The sequence below is a fragment of the Malus sylvestris genome, chromosome 3 (genome assembly GCF_916048215.2).
Source record: "Malus sylvestris chromosome 3, drMalSylv7.2, whole genome shotgun sequence".
In the NCBI taxonomy this organism is placed as follows: Eukaryota; Viridiplantae; Streptophyta; class Magnoliopsida; order Rosales; family Rosaceae; genus Malus; species Malus sylvestris.
In genome coordinates, this window is record NC_062262.1 from 36,154,984 (window position 1) to 36,175,287 (window position 20,304).

Below are 20,304 nucleotides of genomic sequence, written 5' to 3' on the forward strand. Positions count from 1 at the left end.
AGATGGATGGAAAATGAAACCATGTTCTTTTTATAGAGAGGGATAAATCTGTTATTTTTTGTGACATAAAATATATGAATTACAGGAACCAACTTGGTTGCACGACATATAGATATGAGCAACGTGACTGCCAAACTGCAAATTCTTTCTCCACGTCCTTAATTTTTTTATGCAATGTCTCTTGAGGTTATTTTTTATAGTTATTTGGCATCGAAATCAGATTTTGTTTAGATAATGTCTCAAATGATTAGGATTTGGGATATAAAAAAAATCAGACCAACCAGTTGACCTGTCTGCATGCAATCACGAACCTCCCATCGATTGTAGAAAACATTTATGATTCTAAACGCTAGTTTGGAATTAGTTTTAACTAAAAACTTTTTTTTTTAATTTTTTTTAGGTTTCAAAAACACTTGAAACGTTTTTTTTAAGATTTACTTATATTTTTATTAAGAATTGGTTCAAAAAACGTTTTCAAATATTTTAAAAACACTTTCAATTTTCAAGCGAGCCCTGAATGCATAACTAAAAATAGTACCTAGTTGAAAGCAAACAAAACACAAAAAACTAATCATCGTCAAGATTGCAGAGATACAAATTAACGGCTCATTATTTATCACATTTACATTATCTCAAACTTGCATTTTATTACTTGGACAGCGTGACAAGTATTGGTGTTTTATCAGAAAAAGTAATTGTGCAAATTCTTATTATCGAATTCTTATATTCTTTAACAATCAAGATTCAAATATTGTCCATAAATTTGACGTACAAAATTCGAAGGTTTATTAGTTATATATCGAAGAAGGATCGAAAAGTAGAGGTGCAACTCGATTCGGGTTAAAACAGATACCCCAAATCTAACTCAGTTTTAAGCTCTAATGGTAGGGTTAGAAAGGAAGCTATAAACCTGGCCGAACTTGAACAACCCAACCATTTTTGGAATAGGGTTGGGTTGAGTTGAGTCATTGTCCGCTCGAAGCAACTCGAATATGAATTTCACTATATGTGAAGTAGACTATTTACATTCGTTCTTTGTAAAGGACCAATTAGTATCAAGAATGTTAGATATTTATATTAAGAACGTGTTGGAGAATAGAGTCACATCGGACAGATAACAAAATATAATTAATACAACTTATATATGAGATATCTCACCTTTAACATCACCGATGCATGTTATGATAAAACTCACACCTAGCGATAAGTGGTTAAGTAGAGACAATATCAGTTATATTAGTGGTGGACTTGCATAGATCTACAATGTTTATTAGAATGTATGTTGATTTGTATTAATAATTGATAACACGTCGTTAAATTTTACCCTTGACATGTTATCTAGCTACCAATGTTGTCGCTAAATTTTGTTGTTGACATGTTATCTAGCTACAAATGTTATTGACACCATATCGACATTCTGTTTTTGAATAAACACGGACATCTGTAAAGAGAAGAAGTGGCATATACATCACACATGCGTTTTAAAACAACTCTATATATTCTTCAACAACATTCCTCTAGTTAGAAATCTGGAAACTCAAAAGTAGTAGATCTTATGAAATAATAAAGATATTATTGCAATAGCAAAACAAATGGAAAAACATTGCATATGGTCCTCTAAGACCATCTCCAACCCTTGGGCTAAAAGCCAAATTTTTTAGCCCGGAAAATTTAGCTTTTAGCCCAGAAACATCTTTTCTGCTCCAACCCTTCTACTCTAAAATTTTAGCCCGGAATTATTAAAGAATGAAATTAGCCTAAATTTTTTTCTTAAATCAATTTTTTTAAAAAAAATAAATATGTAGATTATTGTAAATTAATTTTATGAACATTTTAATCTAAAAAAATTTAAATTCCGATAAACATTTCGCATTTAGCCCGGGGGGAATTTGGGGGGGAATTTGGCCCAACTTTAGCATTCCCCTTTTAGCCCAATATTTTAGCTTGGGTTGGGGGGTGTTTGGGGGGAATTTTGGGCTAAATATTTGGCATTTAGCCCAGGGTTGGAGTAGGTAGAGTTCAAGAGAGCAAAATGCGTTTAGGAACGTGGAATATAGGAACCTTGACGGGAAAATCTATGGAAGTAGTAGAAGTTATGGTGAGGAGAAGGATAAATATTATGTGCCTACAAGAAACTAAGTGGGTTGGTCGTAAGGCAAAGGATCTAGAAAACTCAGGGTTTAAACTATGGTATTCGGGCACAAATAGAACGAGAAACGGTGTTGGCATCATCGTGGACAAGACCTTGACACAAGATGTTGTAGATGTCAAGAGGGTAGGAGATAGAATCATGGCAATCAAGATTGTAATAGGACAAGAACTTATCAATGTGATTAGTGCGTACGCACCTCAAGTAGGGTTGGATACGAGTTCGAAGGAGAAATTTTGGGAAGACCTTGGAGACTTGGTGCAAGGAATTGCTCAGACGGAGAAGTTATTTATAGGAGGAGATTTAAATGGACACGTGGGCAGGGAGACAGGCAACTATGGAGGTTTTCATGGTGGCCATGGTTTTGGGGAGAGAAACGAGGATGGGGAAGCTATCTTGGATTTTGCAATGGCATATGATCTCTTCTTAGCCAACACCTTCTTTAAGAAGAGAGAAGAACATGTGATCACCTACAAGAGTGGGTCGTCAAAAACACAAATAGATTTTCTTCTAATGAGGAAAGGGGATCGTATAACTTGTAAGGATTGCAAAGTTATACCAGGAGAGAGCGTGGCTAATCAACATCGCTTGTTGGTGATGGATGTACATATCAAAAGAGTGAGAAAAAAGAACAAGACTTGGAAGTGCCCAAGGACTAGATGGTGGAATCTAAAAGAAGAAAAACAAGCCATTTTCAAAGAGAAAGTAATCACCCAGTGTGTGTGGGATAGAGAGGGGGAAGATAACCAAATGTGGGATTCCATGGCTAGTTGTATCCGAAAAGTAGCAAAAGAGGTATTAGGAGAGTCCAAGGGCTTTGCCCCACACCAAAAGGAATCTTGGTGGTGGAATGAGGAGGTACAAGCAAAGGTGAAGGCTAAGAAGGAATGTTGTAAAGCCTTATACAAGGATAGGACCGATGAAAATGGTGAAAGGTATAGAAAAGCGAAGCAAGAGGCGAAGAAAGCTGTGAGAGAAGCTAAGTTAGCGGCTTATGACAATATGTATAAGCGACTAGATACCAAAGAAGGAGAGTTGGATATCTATAAACTAGCTAGAGCAAGGGACAAGAAGACAAGGGACCTAAACCAAGTGAGGTGCATCAAGGATGAGGATGGAAATGTTCTTGCTACAGAGAACGCGGTTAAAGACAGATGGAAAGGTTATTTTCATAATCTTTTCAATGAAGGACATGAAAGAAGTGCTTCTTTAGGGGAGTTGAGTAACTCAGAAGAGTGTAGAAACTACTCTTTTTATCGTAGAATCCGGAAGGAAGAAGTGGGTGTAGCTTTGAAGAAGATGAAGCATAGAAAAGCAGTAGGCCCAGACGATATACCAATCGAAGTGTGGAAAGTTTTGGGAGAGACTGGTATAACATGGCTCACTAACCTTTTCAATAGGATTTTGAAAACGAAGAAGATGCCGAATGAGTGGCGAATGAGCACTTTGGTGCCTATCTACAAGAATAAGGGCGATGTACAAAATTGCATGAACTATAGGGGTATTAAGCTAATGAGTCATACAATGAAGCTCTGGGAGAGAGTCATTGAGCATAGATTGAGGCAAGAGACACGGGTTTCGGACAACCAATTCGGGTTCATGCCAGGGCGCTCAACCATGGAGGCAATCTATCTCTTACGAAGATTGATGGAAAGATATAGAGATGGGAAAAAGGATTTACACATGGTCTTTATAGATTTGGAAAAAGCGTATGATATGGTCCCAAGAGACATTCTTTGGAGGATTTTAGAGAAGAAAGGAGTACGAGTAGCATATATCCAAACTATACAGGATATGTATGAAGGAGCAAAGACTGCCGTAAGAACTCATGAAGGACAAACCGAAAGCTTTCCCATAACTGTAGGATTACATCAAGGCTCATCTTTAAGTCCTTACCTTTTTGCCTTGGTAATGGATGAGTTAACAGGACATATTCAAGGTGATATTCCTTGGTGTATGCTTTTCGCAGACGATATAGTGTTGATAGATGAAACTCAGGAAGGGGTAAATGCAAAGCTTAACCTTTGGAGAGAAGTGTTGGAATCTAAAGGTCTTCGCCTAAGCCGATCAAAGACAGAATATATGGAGTGCAAGTTCAGTGCAAATGGAGGCCAAAACGAGTTAGGAGTGAGGATCGGAGATCAAGAAATACCAAAGAGCGACCGTTTTCGTTACCTAGGATCTATCTTGCAAAAGAACGGAGAATTAGATGGAGATCTCAACCATAGAATACAAGCTGGATGGATGAAGTGGAAGAGTGCATCCGGCGTGTTGTGTGACCGCCGTATGCCACTGAAGCTCAAGGGAAAATTTTATAGGACGGCAATAAGGCCGGCGATGCTGTATGGCACAGAATGTTGGGCGGTGAAGCATCAACACGTACACAAAATGGGTGTAGCGGAGATGAGGATGCTTCGTTGGATGTGTGGGCACAAGAGAAAGGATAAGATTAGGAATGAGGATATCCGGGGTAAAGTAGGAGTAGCCGAAATTGAAGGAAAGATGAGAGAAAATCGGTTACGGTGGTTTGGACATGTGCAAAGAAGGCCTACTGACGCTCCGATTAGAAGATGCGACTATGGGACAGAGGTTCAGGGCCGAAGGGGCAGAGGAAGACCTAGGAAAACTTTGGAAGAGACCCTAAGAAAAGACTTAGAGTACTTGGATCTAACGGAGGACATGACACAGGACAGAACACAATGGCGTTCTAAGATTCATATAGCCGATCCCACTCAGTGACTTGGATTTTCCAAGTCTCCAACCGAGAAGTTTTCATCACTCGGGAAATTAAGGGAACACTACCTCAACCTATATGCTCCACTCACAAAGCTTCAACATACAAGCTTCAACAAAAGAAAATTCAAAGAACTTAGCGAAGAAAGCTTTGGTGTATTTACACAATACGTTGAAATGAAAGAAAGCTTATTTATTGATATCCCCGATAAGTTACAAATATGTACATATACTTGAGTCAAAATAAACAAACAAGAGGGAGCCTTCACAAAGGTTGCTTAGGAGAAGTCTCAGCAGTCGGTAGAGCCCCAGAAAAAGAAGGCACCGGAGGGGGATCATTCGGAGCCTCAGTACTGGACAAAACCCTAGAAGGAGGAGGCATCAGAGGTTGATCATTTGGAGCTTCATTACGCGGTACAGCCCTAGAAGACGAAGGCAATAAATGCCTTTGGAACAAACCCACAAATCTCTGATGATCAAGTAAAACCTGACCATCAGATTCCTTCATCTGGTCAAGCTTCCTCTTCATGTTTGTAGCATAGTCATGTGCGAGCCGGTGCAACTGTTTATTCTCATGCTTGAGCCCTCTAATCTCTTGTTTGAGACTCATCACTTCAGCCGCCAATGATTCAACTTGGCGGGTTCGAGCAAATAGGCGTTGGGCCATATTAGACACAGAACCTGCACACTGAACACTGAGAGCCAGAGAATCCTTAACAGCCAACTCATCAGACCGTTTGGAAAGTAGTCTGTTATCTTTGGGAGTGAGAAGGTTCCTGGCCACTACCGCAGCGGTCATATCATTCTTCATCACGGAATCCCCAACGGTAAGAGGACCAGTAGGGGAGACGAAGGATGGGCGCCATATGTTGTCTGGAGAAGGCGGGGCTGCCTCTTCAACAAGGTTCAAGTCAAAACGACGGTCGGAGGGGCCAGACATTTTCAAAGGTGTTGAAGAGAGAAGAGGTCGGACAAATCAAGATCTTAGAAGTGCAAGAATGGAGCTTCTACTGGTGGATATTCAAGTGTGCTTTGGAACTTAATGTCAGCCCCTATAAAAATCTGCACTCGAGAAGCTTCAGAAATCGAAGAGGCGCCTGCTCAGAAATCGAAAAGGCGTTTGCTTTCTCAAAAGCTGGGCTGCTCAGAGACCACGAGGGTCGATCTCAGAAATCGAAGAGGCGTTTGCTTTCTCAAAAGCTGGGCTGCTCAAAGACCACGAAGGCCGATCTCAGAAATCGACGAGGCTTGCTTTCTCAAAAGCTGGGCTGCTCAGAGACCACGAGGGCCGATCTCAGAAATCTAAGAGGCACCTACTTTTCCAGCCTTGTCAGCACCTGTCACACGCACACTCAACTTTGCGGAAATTATGGGCATTCTGTCGAAGATTTCTGACGAAGTAGAAAGCACATGAATCGTACTGTTCAATCACCCACTTCCCACACGCAACAGTAGCTCATGGGTACCACAGATAACTTTGCCAAAGTTCTCTGACAAAGTTGAGACACGTGAAGCTTGCAGCTCCCACTACATCGCTCTGACCAAGAAGGGTAAAAGAATTGCAAAGAAACAACACTAACAAAGTTTAAACACATAAATTTTGAAGGTCTAGCTACCATATTATTACCCACAAGGGTAAAGGAACAGTACCACTGCTGGATAATTGGAAAGTCCCGGTGTGTCAACCTCTGTGCTTCGTGGCAAGGTAGACTAGCAAACATGCCCAACCTGTACTCACATTCGAGAAAACACTCCCAACAAGATTGCTTGCTCCAAAATCGAAGAGGCACCGCCCTCCGAATCTCGAGAGCCAGACTTCCAACATGATTACTTTCTCAAAAATCGAAGAGAGGGTAAAGGAACAGTACCACTGCTGGATAATTGGAAAGTCACTGTGTGTCAACCTTTGTGCTTCGTGGCAAGGTAGACTAGCAAACATGCCCAACCTTTACTCACATTCGAGAAAACACTCCCAACAAGATTGCTTGCTCCAAAATCGAAGAGGCACCGCCCTCCGAATCTCGAGAGCCAGACTCCCAACATGATTACTTTCTCAAAAATCGAAGAGAGGGTAAAGGAACAGTACCACTGTTGGATAATTGGAAAGTCCCTGTGTGTCAACCTCTGTGCTTCGTGGCAAGGTAGACTAGCAAACACGTCCAACCTTTACTCACATTCGAGAAAACACTCCCAACAAGATTGCTTGCTCCAAAATCGAAGAGGCACCGCCCTCCGAATCTCGAGAGCCAGACTCCCAACATGATTACTTTCTCAAAAATCGAAGAGACATCGCTCTCCGAATCTCGAGAGCCAGACCCCCAGCAGAATTACTTTCTCAAAAATCGAAGAGGCATCGTTCTCCGAATCTCGAGAGCCAGATCCCCGACAGGATTGCTTGTTCGAAAATCGAAGAGGCACCACTTTCCCAACTTCAAGAGCTGGATCTCCTTGGATAAAGCTTGTCTGTAATCTTCACACGCAACATCAGCTTTCCAGATACCACAAACCACTTTTTCAAAGTGCTCTGACAGAGTTAAAATATGTGAAGCTGGCAGCTCCCACTACCGTGCTATAACCAAGCAGGGTAAATGAATAGCATTATTACTTGATGTTAGGGAAACTCCTATATATGTCGACCTCCATCCCTAACGGACAGGCAGACCTGCAAAAATGCTCAACCCTTTCTCTTATCTGAGAGGGCACTCCCAACGAAGCCTTTCGAAATATTCAGCTTTCTTTACCCCCGATAATACCTCTGTAAACAAGCTATACTAGAGCAAGAATATCTCATATCATCAGGGTTAAAAGCAAGAGTATCCCATATCATGCTTTTTCCCTGTCTTTTTCTTTGGCCTTGTTCTTACCTGCAAGACAAGGAGAAAGAGAGCAATCAGTCAGCACTTGGAATCAAGCTTCCAGCCAGGAACTGACTGCCTGGAACCCCTTACCTGATTACTTACCTGGCATTGCTCTCGAGTACTCATCTTCAACATCTTATGCTTCCCGGGAAGATACCGCATCTGCCTGAGGAACAAATAGGGCAAGTGAGAAGGATACAAGGAAGCATGTGGAGACAAGCGTAACAGCACACGTGCCGATACATCCACTACTCTGTCAAAAGCAAAAGTATCCCATATCAGCAGGGTCGAACGTACTCTAGATTTGATGGACTTGTTTTGACCCTCAAATTCTTCAGTCGGCCTTATACTCTGGAGGAAACCAGAAAACCCTCCAGCCCAGTTCAAGAATAAGCCTGTGGAAAGTTACTTCTTCAAAAGCAAAAGTATCCCATATCATCTCTCCTCATTTTTCTTCTCTTTATCCTTCATGCTGCCTGCAAGATAAGGAGAATGTGAACAATCAGCCGGAGCTCTGATTGCTTACCTTGTCTGTCACCTCTTTCAGCAGATCCCCTAGCTCGGCGACTTGGGGGACTCATACTACATGGTTTGTATCGCGCTTGACCAAGCATGAAACTACAAGTAAGCTTCAAGTGAAATTGATACATTACCTTGTGCATCTCCACCAGTTATAGATACCACCCCTGGATGGAGGAAGAGTACTTCCAGAGAAGATGCCACATCTACCTATGAGACAGATAAGGCAAGTCAAGACGATACCACACTTCGGTACTTAGAAGTTTCGTGGCTACGAGATCATTCTCCCACAATATTTCCTAATGTCATTTGTACTAAATCATTCACTTGTACTCACTAAAGGAGAGCTTGAACCTATGTACTTGTGTAAACCCTTCACAATTAATGAGAACTCCTCTATTCCGTGGACGTAGCCAATCTGGGTGAACCACGTACATCTTGTGTTTGCTTTTGTGTAAACTCTTCACAATTAATGAGAACTCCTCTATTCCGTGGACGTAGCCAATCTGGGTGAACCACGTACATCTTGTGTTTGCTTTCCTATCTCTATCCACATGTGCAAAGAAGGCCTACTGACGCTCCGGTTCGAAAATGTGACTACGGGACAGAGGTTCAGGGCCGAAGGGGTAGAGGAAGACCTAGGAAAACTTTGGAAGAGACCCTAAGAAAAGACTTGAGTACTTGGATCTAACGGAGGACATGACACAAAACCGAGCGCAATGGCGTTCTAGGATTCATATAGCCGACCCCACTTAGTAGGAAAAGGCTTTGTTGTTGTTGTTGTTGTTGTTGTTGGTAGAGCACAAAACCTCTTGACATTAATAATGAAATTAATCAAGCAAAACCAACAACAATGAAGAATCAAAATTCCAGCTCCAAATTAGTAAATGGAGAAAATAAATAAAATCAGGCATAACTATAGCGTGATGGCTGACTGGTCAGGACCCGAGTATTATCCTTTAATTAATAGCCACCATTAGGAACTGGTTTAGGTTTTGAGCTGCAGAAGAAAGGCCCAACAGAGTACAGCTTGATGTTCTTGGCACTGAGGGTACGATAAGAAGAAAGCAGATGACCAGTAATTCCTTGGTTAACGTCAGTAGGGACTTTGCAGGTCTCCAATGGAGAATAATCGAGAAACGCCTTGCACTCTGTGAGCTTCCACTTGTCTCCAAGCTGCGACGGCGACAACGTTGAGATGAAGTAACCCTTTGCATCAGTTGCACCACTCAATATGGAGAAAGGAGCAGTCTCGTAACCTTGTTCATCCTCAGCCAAACATGTAATCCTTACCACAGCTCCTACGTTCCAACCCAATAAAACATTGATTAATTAAAAAAATTTATAAACTAGTTGTAAGCCTGTAAATATGTTCAAACTCATGATATTACGCTAGGTCGTGACATATCAACCATGTCCTCCACCTATACTATAACACATGGATTACACGTGAGAGTGCAAACATACCACAATGTAAACCCTAAATTTTGAAAGTTACGTTAAGAGATTCTTCATGATACATAATGTGCCCTTGATTGTCTAAGAACGTAAGATGCATGAAGATGATTTAACATTGAATTAGAGACTACCTTTAATTGGGAAGCTTTGAAGGCCTGATCTGCACAAAACCAGCCCCTGAATATCAATGGTCTGAGGTTTTAGCTTTGTATATACTTCTGGTTTTGGTTTTCCGACATTCGGTAATTTTGGCATATCAACCTTTGGAAGTTTTGGATGCTCATCAACCTTTGGCTTAGGCGCACCGGAGCTATAATCTGTAGCAGAGGCAATGGCTAGCAATGAGAAGAGAAGCATGGAGGAGGAGGTGGCAAAGAGGAAACGGGAGGTGAGAGCCATTGTTTGTCACTCTTGTTGTAAACAATGTATGCACAAGGTGAACTAAAATTGGATGCTTTGTGAGTTGAAGAGTCACTACCGTATCCTTATATAGCAATGGCTTCAAGTGTTTTATTTTTCTTTACTATTTTTAGAATTGTTGGCAGATCAGAATGGTTCAAGTTTTTGATATCCAGAGTCTGATTAATTAATATTGTGTTCGAGAGAGTTTACATGGAAGCACGTTGGTAAAGATAAATATCATAGGTTTGGGGTCAAACACTTCAATTTTTCTTCAAATAATCCGAACTACTCAATATAATCCAAACTACTCAGTAGCACAGAAAATTAACAATCAAGATTAAATTGTGAAAATAATATTTTTGTTTACTTGTCAATCTAATTGATTTAAAGTCCAAATTTTTGGTGAAAAATGTGCTTACTTAGTACTACGGTCTAGTGATATTCCTTTTCAATTGTAAGTGAGAGGCCTTAGGTTCGATTCTCGTCAAAAACGAATTTGAACCATATTATTGCTAGCCCATCGTGAGACTTATGCTACTCCCCTACCCCCTTAATATAAATAATATTGTTTGTTCCAAAAAAAAAAAAAAAATCCGAATTTTTTATGACTTACTCCAAACACTTATGTTCAATCGATCATATCGTATATAATTAAGCATATTGTAGGCCTAGCACTGCTGCTTTGTAAACACATATCTCCGAAGTGTTTTGCATGAATTAAAAATGCTTTAGGCGTTACAAAAATGTTTTAGGATGGATTTCGTAGAAATTCATAGAAACTATTAAAAATCGTGAGTACTAGCTCACAATTTTTGGTGAAAAATGTGACTATTAGTTTTGCGAAATTTTTTCTGTATGTCACTAAGAATACTTGTGTTCCTGTTTTGGAAAATAAGTTCATTTTTCCACTTGCAAATAATGTATCTTCATCATAGAAATTTCATGATTGAAACCACTCAATTTTCTTAGTCTTCATTTGAAGATCAACCTTACAAAAAGTCATTCAAACCGGAGTTCGTTTAATCATCTAAATATATCAAATAAATAGACAATTCATCATAAATATATTATTTGGCACCTACATCATTGATTTATTCAATACATTTAGATGACTGACCGAACTCTTATTCGAATTATTTTCCATAAAGATGATCTTCACACAATTAAATTTCCTCGACATTAAGAAATATGGTGCAAGTCATTTGAAAGCGCTTATCATTATTGAGTCATATAATTAGGTATTTTTTTATTGAAACTTAAGCCGAAAAATAAAAAAAAGCTAAAAAAATGTACTGGTGAGTCTCACTGAGATGTCTCCAAAATGATCTGAAAGTAAATTTTAGGGTAAAAGACTGTTTACTACCGTCATGTTTCGTGGTTTTTAACATTTAGTACATCATGTTTTTTTCGTCTCAGAGTCATACCTTCTTCTTCTTCTTCTTCTTCTTCTTTTTCTTCTTCTTCTTCTTCTTCCTCCGAATCTGCCCAGATTCAGTTTTTTTTTTTTTTTTGTTTCTTCCTCCTTCTTCTCCTTCTTCCTTCCCCTTCTTCGTTCTTCTTCTTCTTCCTCCGAATTTGGGGGAAGATGAAAGTGTTTTTTTTTTTTTTTTTTTTGAGGAAGAAGAAGAAGAAGAAGGAGGAAGAAGGGGAAGGAAGAGGAGAAGGAGGAAGAAAAAATTGCAGTCGGAGGAAGAAGAAGAAGAAGAAGGAAGAAGGAGGAAGAAGAAGAAAGAAAGAAAAAAAAAACAAACTTCCCCAGATTTCGGAGGAAGAAGAAGGAAAATGAGAAGGAAGAAGAAGGAAGAAGGGGAAGAAAGGGAAAGGAATGAGGAAGGAAGGAAGAAGGAGAAGGAAGAAGAAAAAAAAAAAAAAGTTGCAGTCGGAGGAAGAAGAAGAAGAAAGAAGAAAAGAAAAGAAAAAAAAACGTGGATGACACGTAGCGCCCAGTCAGTGCGCCACGTCACAGTTAACGAAAAACTTAACAGTTTGATTAACGGATGTATGAGACTGTCCCAAAATTTACACTTTAGGTATGACTCTGAGACAAAAAAAACTTGATGTACTAAATGTTGAAAACCACGAAACATTAGGGTAGTAAACAGTCTTTTATCCTAAATTTTATGACAACTTCAATAGAAAATTCCTCGTTGTTTCACTTCGCATTGTCGACAATAAGCAAACATAAAATATAAAATACAATCCACTTGTACCAGAAGTGACAAAAAGTTACATTAAATTAATGTAAATTTGTAACGTCAAATGAGACTCGACGAACACGAAGTGGTGGGGATCAGGATATTTCAAATTTGGCAGTCAATGACTCAGTCGGTTCAAACACAACAACAACAACAGCAAACAAAAATAGCTTTGAAGTCTTCCCTAGTTAGCTGGCTGTTGTTACTTATCCAAGTCAACATGGATGATGGATGCTGGATTATGCCCACCACTTTGAAATTAGAATACACATACGATGTGCTCAGCGGTTTCTAAACATGCTTTGCTTGCATCCACTCTCTCGAGTCTCTCCTTTCATGTTTAATTATATATATTTACGTACCAACTTGATCAACAACTTGAGTTAAAGCGAATGAGGATCCTCTTTATAAGAATTTCGAAGATCCTCTAATCACATTCGTTCATCATATGTAGTGCGTAATTTTCATCAGGTACTGTTTATATTTAATTTTAAATAAAAAAATTTACAATGATTTCTAATTGCACGATATATGATGAACAAATGTAATTGAAGGATCCTTGAGATCCTCACAAAGAAAATCCAAACAGGATGCTCATTCAGTTACAGCTACTCCACTTCTTTCACGGTAGAACCTTCAACATACCCATTCAAACTTTTACCAACAATCACTATTTTATTTTGGTTATTTGCCCCACCCGATTGCTTTTTAACTGAGAAACTTCCTACAACTAGGATGTCAAATTAGTTGTATCCCAAGACGCTTATGTAATATCGTATCAAGAAGGAAAAAGGTGGGAATTGTCCCATAAAGAACAAAGAAATGAATAGGGCGGAACTTTGGTCCCTCAGCAACTTGGAAAAATCAAGGCACCTTCTTCAGTAATCCTAGCTCCTCGCTCGGAGACTTGGGAATCTCCTCTTATATGCTATTACATTTCGGCACTCGGAAGATTCGTGATTACTAAGTGAGTTGAATTTTTCAAGTCCACAACCGAGAAGCATTATTTACTTGGGAATTTGGGGGAGCATTGTTTGTACCATACTTCACCAATCCCGAAACTACCAAGTACTTGTCAACTTTATACCTTTGAAGACCTACTGAAGGGTTCATGATGAGGCATCCCTGTCAAAGCACATAAGTTCCTCTCCAATTAAGAGACCAAACATAATGTGACACGTGTCGACATTAGAATAAAACTCCTAGGGTTTCATATTGACCACAAACGAAAACATGGGACTATCCTCAACTATAAAAGGAGATCAATTAATCCCTAATGCTATTATTCTACTTAATTCATTAGTAGTGATATTAGAACTCACTAATAATGATTATGCTTAAACCTTTGTATCATGTAAAATCCACATTATTAATGAGAACTCCTCTACTCTTATGGACTTAGCCCCAACTTAAGGTGAACCACGTACGTCTTGTGTTTGTGTCCTTATCTCTATCTCTATCTCTTTGCATATTACTTACACTTGGTAACCAAAGCAACCTTGCGAAAGTCACACTTTGATATTTTACGTTGTTTCAAAATCAACCTGATTTTGTTCATCAACAAAATGTATCACGCATATAACTTTCTTTCCACCACTGTAAAATTACTAAAATAGTCATAATTGAACTCACCCATAATAAATTAGAAAATAATTGTATAGGGTATACCACCACCAAGAAGGAAAAAAATCGTATGAATTTCAAGTCAATATTTGCAAAGTCGAGTGAGAAAGCTAAAACAAATACCAGAGTGTAATAGATTTAAATTAGGGTTTTTATCACAAATGGTCCCTGAAATTAACCTACTTCATCAAGATGGTCCCTGAAATTGAAAAGCAATCAATGTAATCCCTGAAAACGGATAGCGCAAATCAATGTGTTCCTTCCGTTAGAATTCCATCAATATTTCTGCTATGTGCTGACGTGGCATATAAATAGGTCCCACAAGTCTAATTAAATTTTACCATGTGGATTAAAAATGTTTAAATAATAATTTTTTAAGTTTTATATAATTAAAAATGAAAAAAAAACAAGAAGATGAAAAGTTCGTCTTCTTCTTCGCCTCCCACTGGAGCAACCACCCCAATCCTCACCCCACCCCGTCGCACATGTAATTGCAACAAAACAGATGGCCCAATGCCTCAAAGAAACCTCCCTCTTCCAACTCTCTAACATCCCCACCCCCATTTCATGCGTCCAAAACTACTAGTCCAAGCTTTCCTCCCTCTCACTCGTTCCTAATATTGTTAACTACTGCTTTGACCCTCTCCAATTTGTCATCACTACAGTTTCATGTGCGACTGGGTGGGGCGAGCGGTTGAGGTTGCTTGAATGGGAGGGGAGGAAGAAGATGAACAGTTCATCTTCTTCTTATTTTTTTTCCTTTTTTATTTTTAAGACTTGAAAATAAAATAAAATAAAATTTAAAAAAAGAAGAAGAAGAATAAGATGTTTCCTTTATACGCCTTGCAATCCCACACTGAGTGACAACAAGACGTCGGTCTTGACCCGCAACATCTCCTCTGGCAACGCGTCGTCGAACATCAAAACCAGGTAGGAGTAGAAGCCACTGATGATTTTGGAATTGTTGTCAGTCGCAAATCTCATCTTGCCCTCCTCGTCCATCTCAACCTACAGCTATACCCGGGCCGTGCAACCCATGATGTGACATCCCATATCGTCCAGGGGAGTGGATCCTCTAAGCCTTATATGTATATTTCATCTCTACCTAACACGAGGTCTTTTGGGAGTTCACTGGCTTCAGGTTCCATCGGAACTCCGAAGTTAAGCGAGTTCGCGCGAGAGCATTCCCAAGATGGTGATCCACTGGGAGGTTCTCGTGTGAGTTCCCAGAAACAAAACCGTGAGGGCGTGGTCGGGGTCCAAACCGAACAATATCATGCTACGATGGAGTCGAGCTTGGGATGTGACAATTTGGTATCAGAGCCAATCCCTGGCTGGAAGTGTGCCGACAAGAACGTCAGGCCCCTAAAGGGGGTGGATTGTGACATCCCACATCGCCCAGGGGAGTGGATCATCTAAGCCTTATATGTATATCCCATCTCTACCTAGTACGAGGCCTTTTGGGAGTTCACTAGTTTCGGGTTCCATTGGAACTCCGAAGTTAAGCGAGTTTGCACGAGAGCATTCCCAAGATGGGTGACCTACTGGGAAGTTCTCGTGTAAGTTCCCAGAAACAAAACCGTGAGGGCATGGTCGATGCCCAAAGCGGACAATATCGTGTTACGATAGAGTCCAGCCCAGGATGTGGTAGGTGCCCGGGCCGGGATGTGACATATGACCTGCTTCAAATCAACCAGACTCGAATCATCAAACGGCAGAAGGAGAGTTGCATAGTGCAACAGGCGTTTAACCCTGTTGATTGGCTCGGGGAGTTTAACGCAGCCGTTCGAGCCTTTCTTGCACTCGTCGTCACCGTCGTAAATGTAATCACAGCCAAACACAACCCCACCAGGAAGTGCTGAACTTGAAAGTGAGTGACTTGTTGGGCTTGAAAGAAGCGAAAGGGGAGGAGGAGAAGACTTTGAGCGCCCTGGTTGTTGCAAAGCAAGCATTTTTTATTTTTTATTTTAGTTTTTTATTCAAAAAATAATATTTTATTAAATTTGTGGGATCCATTTAAGTGCCACAACATCAAACAGAGTTTTTGATGGAATGGTAATGGAAGGACCACATTGATTTGTGACATCCATTTTCAGGGACTACATTGATCGATTTTCAATTTCATGGACCATCTTGATGAGATGGTCAATTTTAAGGACCATTTGTGATAAAAACCCTTTAAAATATTATACAACAACTTCTACATGTACTGTACATGTAATTTTCTTTCCACCGCCGAACTAATAAAAGTAGATTTTCACATAATAAATTAATGGGGTCTTTTGATATGGGTCCAAAGTAACTAAAAATTAGACCTATTTCAAAAATCAAAAGTCACTAAAAATTAAGGAAAACTAATGAAAAGGGCTTGAAAACTTTGAGTTTTAATGATAAGGACAAAATAAAGGGTAAAGTGAATAGTACCAGGATTGACTTTTTAGTGTAAAAATGTGGTTTTTCGTTAAAGTGAACAGTACCGGGTGTTTTTCGTTAAAGTTCCCTAAAAATTAGACCTATTTTAAAAGTAGGCTTATAAAATTGGACCTATTTCAAATTTTCCCTAAATTAATTAGAATAACAATAGATAGTACATCACCGAGATGAACATAATGTCATGATGATCGTATCCCAAGCCGGTTTTACAAAGTTACGTTAAAAAGCTAAAACAAATCTTATAGCATGATAGAGTGTATATACAACTAGTGTAAAAGTTTAGATGTACCATGTAATAAACTCTTTAATACAATATGTTTCACTAACTTCACCACCTATTGCAAGGTGTAGAAATTTTCTCAATAAAAACCCTTGGTAAGGTAATATTAAGGATGAAAACTCGCATATTATAAATTTTAGGTATTTCAGCCAAAATGGACCTTGAGATTGGCATATTATTCACTTTGGTCGCTGAGATTTGTAGTCGATGATAGTGGTCTTTGAGTTTGTTCACCATCAATCATTTTGGTCATTCAGTAAAAAATCTCAACTAAATAAAAATATAATGACAAAAATACTCTCAATTATAGACAAATCATTATAGACCATTGTTTATTAAATTAATATTATGATTGATGGTAGACAAATTCAATGACCAAAATGAGAAGTAATGTCAATCTCAAAAATCATTTTAACTAAAAAACTTGAATTTTATAGTATTTTGTTATATTTTCACTGGAAAAGGAAAACTCCAATCTCTAGAATCATGCAGGTGAATTTCTTTCCGCCGCCAAATAATGTCATAATCTCAGCTTACAAAAGCAGATTTTCAACCTTGTTTTACCAGCGTCACGTTGATCGTCACCACGTCCAAATTGGACGTACGCGACTACGCGTATACGAATATCCATTGCTCCGTCAGTAGGGCGAGCTGGCCTACTAGAGACTCGAATGAAAGTCCGATAAGCTTGCCAGCCACGCAAGGCCCAATAAGATTTTAAGGTAGCAAAATTTAATTAAAAGGTAGGTAAATCCGACGAAAGTTCCACAAAAGGACATGTAATTAATGCTAAATCCCAAATAGTGTGGCTTTCTCCTCGTACAAAAGCCCCCTCCTCCCCTCCTCATTTCTCACTCATCCCTTAAACACTTCTCTCTCCTCTCTCTCTTTCTCTCTCTCTTCACATCTTTCTCCTTCAATTTTCAGTTCATCAAATCTCTGAGAGTTACTTAACACAAGTTTGTTCGACTTCGAGAATGTGCGGTGGTGCTATAATCTCCGATTTCATTCCTCGCGACCGTCGCCGTGGTGTCACCGCTTCTGACATATGGCCGGACTCTCCCTTCGCTAAGTCCAATCCCGACACTTTCTTCGGCTGCAATCCCACCCCAACTACTCACACCGACTCAATTCCGCGTAAAAAATCCCAACCCATTTCAGGTACGCTCTTTCTTCATCCGTATGTTGTTTTCTGCGAGTTTAAAAGATGAGAATTTTCGTTCGGATTGTGACTGGGGATTTTTCACAAATAGGTAATGTGCAAGAAGAGAAGCCGGCTAAGAGGCAGAGGAAGAACGTGTACCGAGGCACCAGGCAGCGTCCGTGGGGCAAATGGGCCGCCGAGATTCGTGATCCCAGAAAAGGGGTTCGAGTTTGGCTTGGTACCTTCAACACCGCCGAAGAGGCCGCCCGAGCTTACGACAGGGAGGCTCGCAAAATCCGCGGCAATAAAGCCAAGGTCAATTTCCCAAACGAAGACGACGACCTCTCCGCCCAGACCTATCTGAAAAAACCAAATCCTCCTCTGTTTCAACCCAAAAGCTTTGAATTGGGATTTGGGTATGATCTGAACCAGTTTGCGGCATTTCCCTCCAATTCCAATTCAGATGGGTTTAACTCCATGGCCATTGCGAACACCGACCCAATTGTTATTTCCGGGGAAGAAAACTCTTGGTCTGGTTCAGATGGCGCTTTCTCCTCGAAGGGGTTGCTGGGTTGCAATCAGAACGGGATGGGCGGTTGTCAAGGCGGATCTGAGCTGACAGAAGTGGAGGAAACACAAGAAGGGGAATTGAGCTTGGAGGCGATTGCAAGAATGGAAGATGACGAAGTGCAGAAGCTTTCTGAGGAGCTAATGGCGTACGAGAACATGATGAAATTCTATCAGATTCCTTATCTGGACGGGCAGTTCACGGCGACTCCCCAGAATCCTCCGCCTCAAGAAAGCACCGTCAGTGATGACCTTTGGAGCTTCGTTGACGACGAGAGCGTTCCTGCTTCCGTGTGATTAATGTTGTCTGCTTTTATTAGTTTGTTTTAATTTAAGCGATCGTAAATTGAGTCAGTCGGGCAAAATTGATGATTTTGATCATTAGTTTCTTCCTGATTAATCTGTATTGGAGGCGTTTAATCTTTGATTAGATTGTTAATTACCCACAATTGCACCCGTGTTTAAATTTTTCTTCAGTTTGGCTTGAGTTATAGCAATCATAATCCTAACAAATCTTCTTTATAATTGAAAAAGAAAAAAAAAAACAAAATACAAAAAGAAAGTGCATGTAAATTCCAATTTCAATCACGACAATCACGCAGAATAACTTTGGAGACTTAAAAATGCTTTGCGCATTGTGTTGAGACACGAACATGCAACACGTTAAAACGCATACCAGTACATAGTTGGTCGGTTTAGTTTTCGGTGCAAGTAAGTTTCTCGTGTTTAGTTAGATGAGTGCTGAGTCCGTGAGTGTAATTGTTGAGAATCCCATTCCATTTCTCCCAGTTTCCAATTTCGTTCTCTCCTGAGAATTATTATTAAGTTTTGGGTCAAAATTCCAAAGAATTAATAAGAACCGGTAATGTTAATTGAAACGTGATTTATTTTCAATTAGAAGAAATTTTTTATTGTGATCTGAATACGGATAGTATACTGTAGTAAAAAATTTATTTTTTAAATTATTAATTTTTTAACACATATATCTCACTATTTATATGATGGTAAATAATCTACCATCACGTATTCCGGTAACACTTTAGGTGTGAGCGGTTTTCCAATTCCCAGTGCGCGCCCACAGTTGCCGCCTTTTGCAAACTTGTACGTTCCTATCTCGTACTTGTCGTTTTCTCTCTTGTACAAGTTGTACTACACAACTAAACACCCGATGGCTTGACAAGTTGCGCCCTTTCCTCTAACCGTTGGGCCTGATATCGGATTGAACTGGGCTGGGCTATCGGAGTTTTATTCAGACTGGGATATAGGCCCGTTGATTTTTTATCTTTTTCACCGAAAACTGTTTCATTTTAAAATTAAACAGCAAAAAAATGCTTAGTAAAAATAAAACTCTCACTACAACCACTAATCTTACATCACCGTTGCCATTACTACCCTCGCCACCTTTGCTATTACAACCACCATCACCACAAAAACCACAACCAAAGGTGCCACCACCATCGAGGTCGCTACCATACAACCGTTGTTACCAATGCACCTCAACCACCACATCGCACTATTGGGCCCACCACCATACTCCCAACATTGCTGCTGCCATCCCCATCACCTCCCCCACCACCACTATTGTCATTGTCACCACCCACGACGCAACCACTAGCCTTATACCGCCACCACCACCACCAGCATAATTCCCACAACTACTACCTCTACACGTTAACCACCACACTCTGTCCCAGCCTCACCCACTTGAGACTAGTTCCACTCTGTGTATTCGATGGGATGGTTATGTAAGTCCACTTGTCTGCACCCTATGCCCTTTGTACCTGAGCTCGAACAATCAAGTATGTGTTTTGGGCATGAAAATTGTTATTTGGAATTCGAGGGAGTAATTATTGTCGAATAATATAGTACAATCTCATGATATAATTAGTTTACGTGTTACAATAGACACTTACTGATATAACCATACTTTAAATATCAAAATT

General features: G+C 39.9%; 3 protein-coding genes across 3 annotated transcripts; 1 reads left to right on the forward strand and 2 right to left on the reverse strand.

Moving 5' to 3' along the window:
• Window positions 1-5,114: 5,114 nt before the first annotated feature.
• On the reverse strand, window positions 5,115-7,818 carry LOC126616753 (uncharacterized). The gene is made up of 2 exons (XM_050284857.1): window positions 7,047-7,818; window positions 5,115-6,828 (listed from the first exon to the last, which is right to left on the reverse strand). The coding sequence occupies exon 2, from the start codon at window positions 5,820-5,822 to the stop codon at window positions 5,148-5,150; it is 675 nt and encodes a 224-aa protein (XP_050140814.1). The 5' UTR covers window positions 5,823-6,828; window positions 7,047-7,818; the 3' UTR covers window positions 5,115-5,147.
• A 1,237-nt stretch (window positions 7,819-9,055) lies between these two features.
• LOC126616755 (protein SEED AND ROOT HAIR PROTECTIVE PROTEIN-like) lies at window positions 9,056-10,185 on the reverse strand. The gene is made up of 2 exons (XM_050284859.1): window positions 9,849-10,185; window positions 9,056-9,560 (listed from the first exon to the last, which is right to left on the reverse strand). Exons 1-2 carry the CDS (start codon window positions 10,114-10,116, stop codon window positions 9,223-9,225), a joined length of 606 nt encoding a protein of 201 aa, XP_050140816.1. The 5' UTR covers window positions 10,117-10,185; the 3' UTR covers window positions 9,056-9,222.
• A 7,298-nt stretch (window positions 10,186-17,483) lies between these two features.
• Window positions 17,484-18,810, forward strand: LOC126616752 (ethylene-responsive transcription factor ERF073-like). Its single transcript, XM_050284856.1, has 2 exons — window positions 17,484-17,811; window positions 17,904-18,810. Exons 1-2 carry the CDS (start codon window positions 17,628-17,630, stop codon window positions 18,656-18,658), a joined length of 939 nt encoding a protein of 312 aa, XP_050140813.1. The 5' UTR covers window positions 17,484-17,627; the 3' UTR covers window positions 18,659-18,810.
• Window positions 18,811-20,304: the final 1,494 nt, after the last annotated feature.

Excerpts from the sequence above, each read along its gene's own strand:
- LOC126616753 (XM_050284857.1), bottom strand. The coding sequence starts at position 5,822 with ATGTCTGGCCCCTCCGACCGTCGTTTTGACTTGAACCTTGTTGAAGAG.
- LOC126616755 (XM_050284859.1), bottom strand. The coding sequence starts at position 10,116 with ATGGCTCTCACCTCCCGTTTCCTCTTTGCCACCTCCTCCTCCATGCTT. Across the intron at positions 9,561-9,848 it reads TCAAAGCTTCCCAATTAAAG|GAGCTGTGGTAAGGATTACA; the intron begins GTAGTCTCTAAT and ends GTTGGAACGTAG.
- LOC126616752 (XM_050284856.1), top strand. The coding sequence starts at position 17,628 with ATGTGCGGTGGTGCTATAATCTCCGATTTCATTCCTCGCGACCGTCGC. Across the intron at positions 17,812-17,903 it reads AAAATCCCAACCCATTTCAG|GTAATGTGCAAGAAGAGAAG; the intron begins GTACGCTCTTTC and ends TTTCACAAATAG.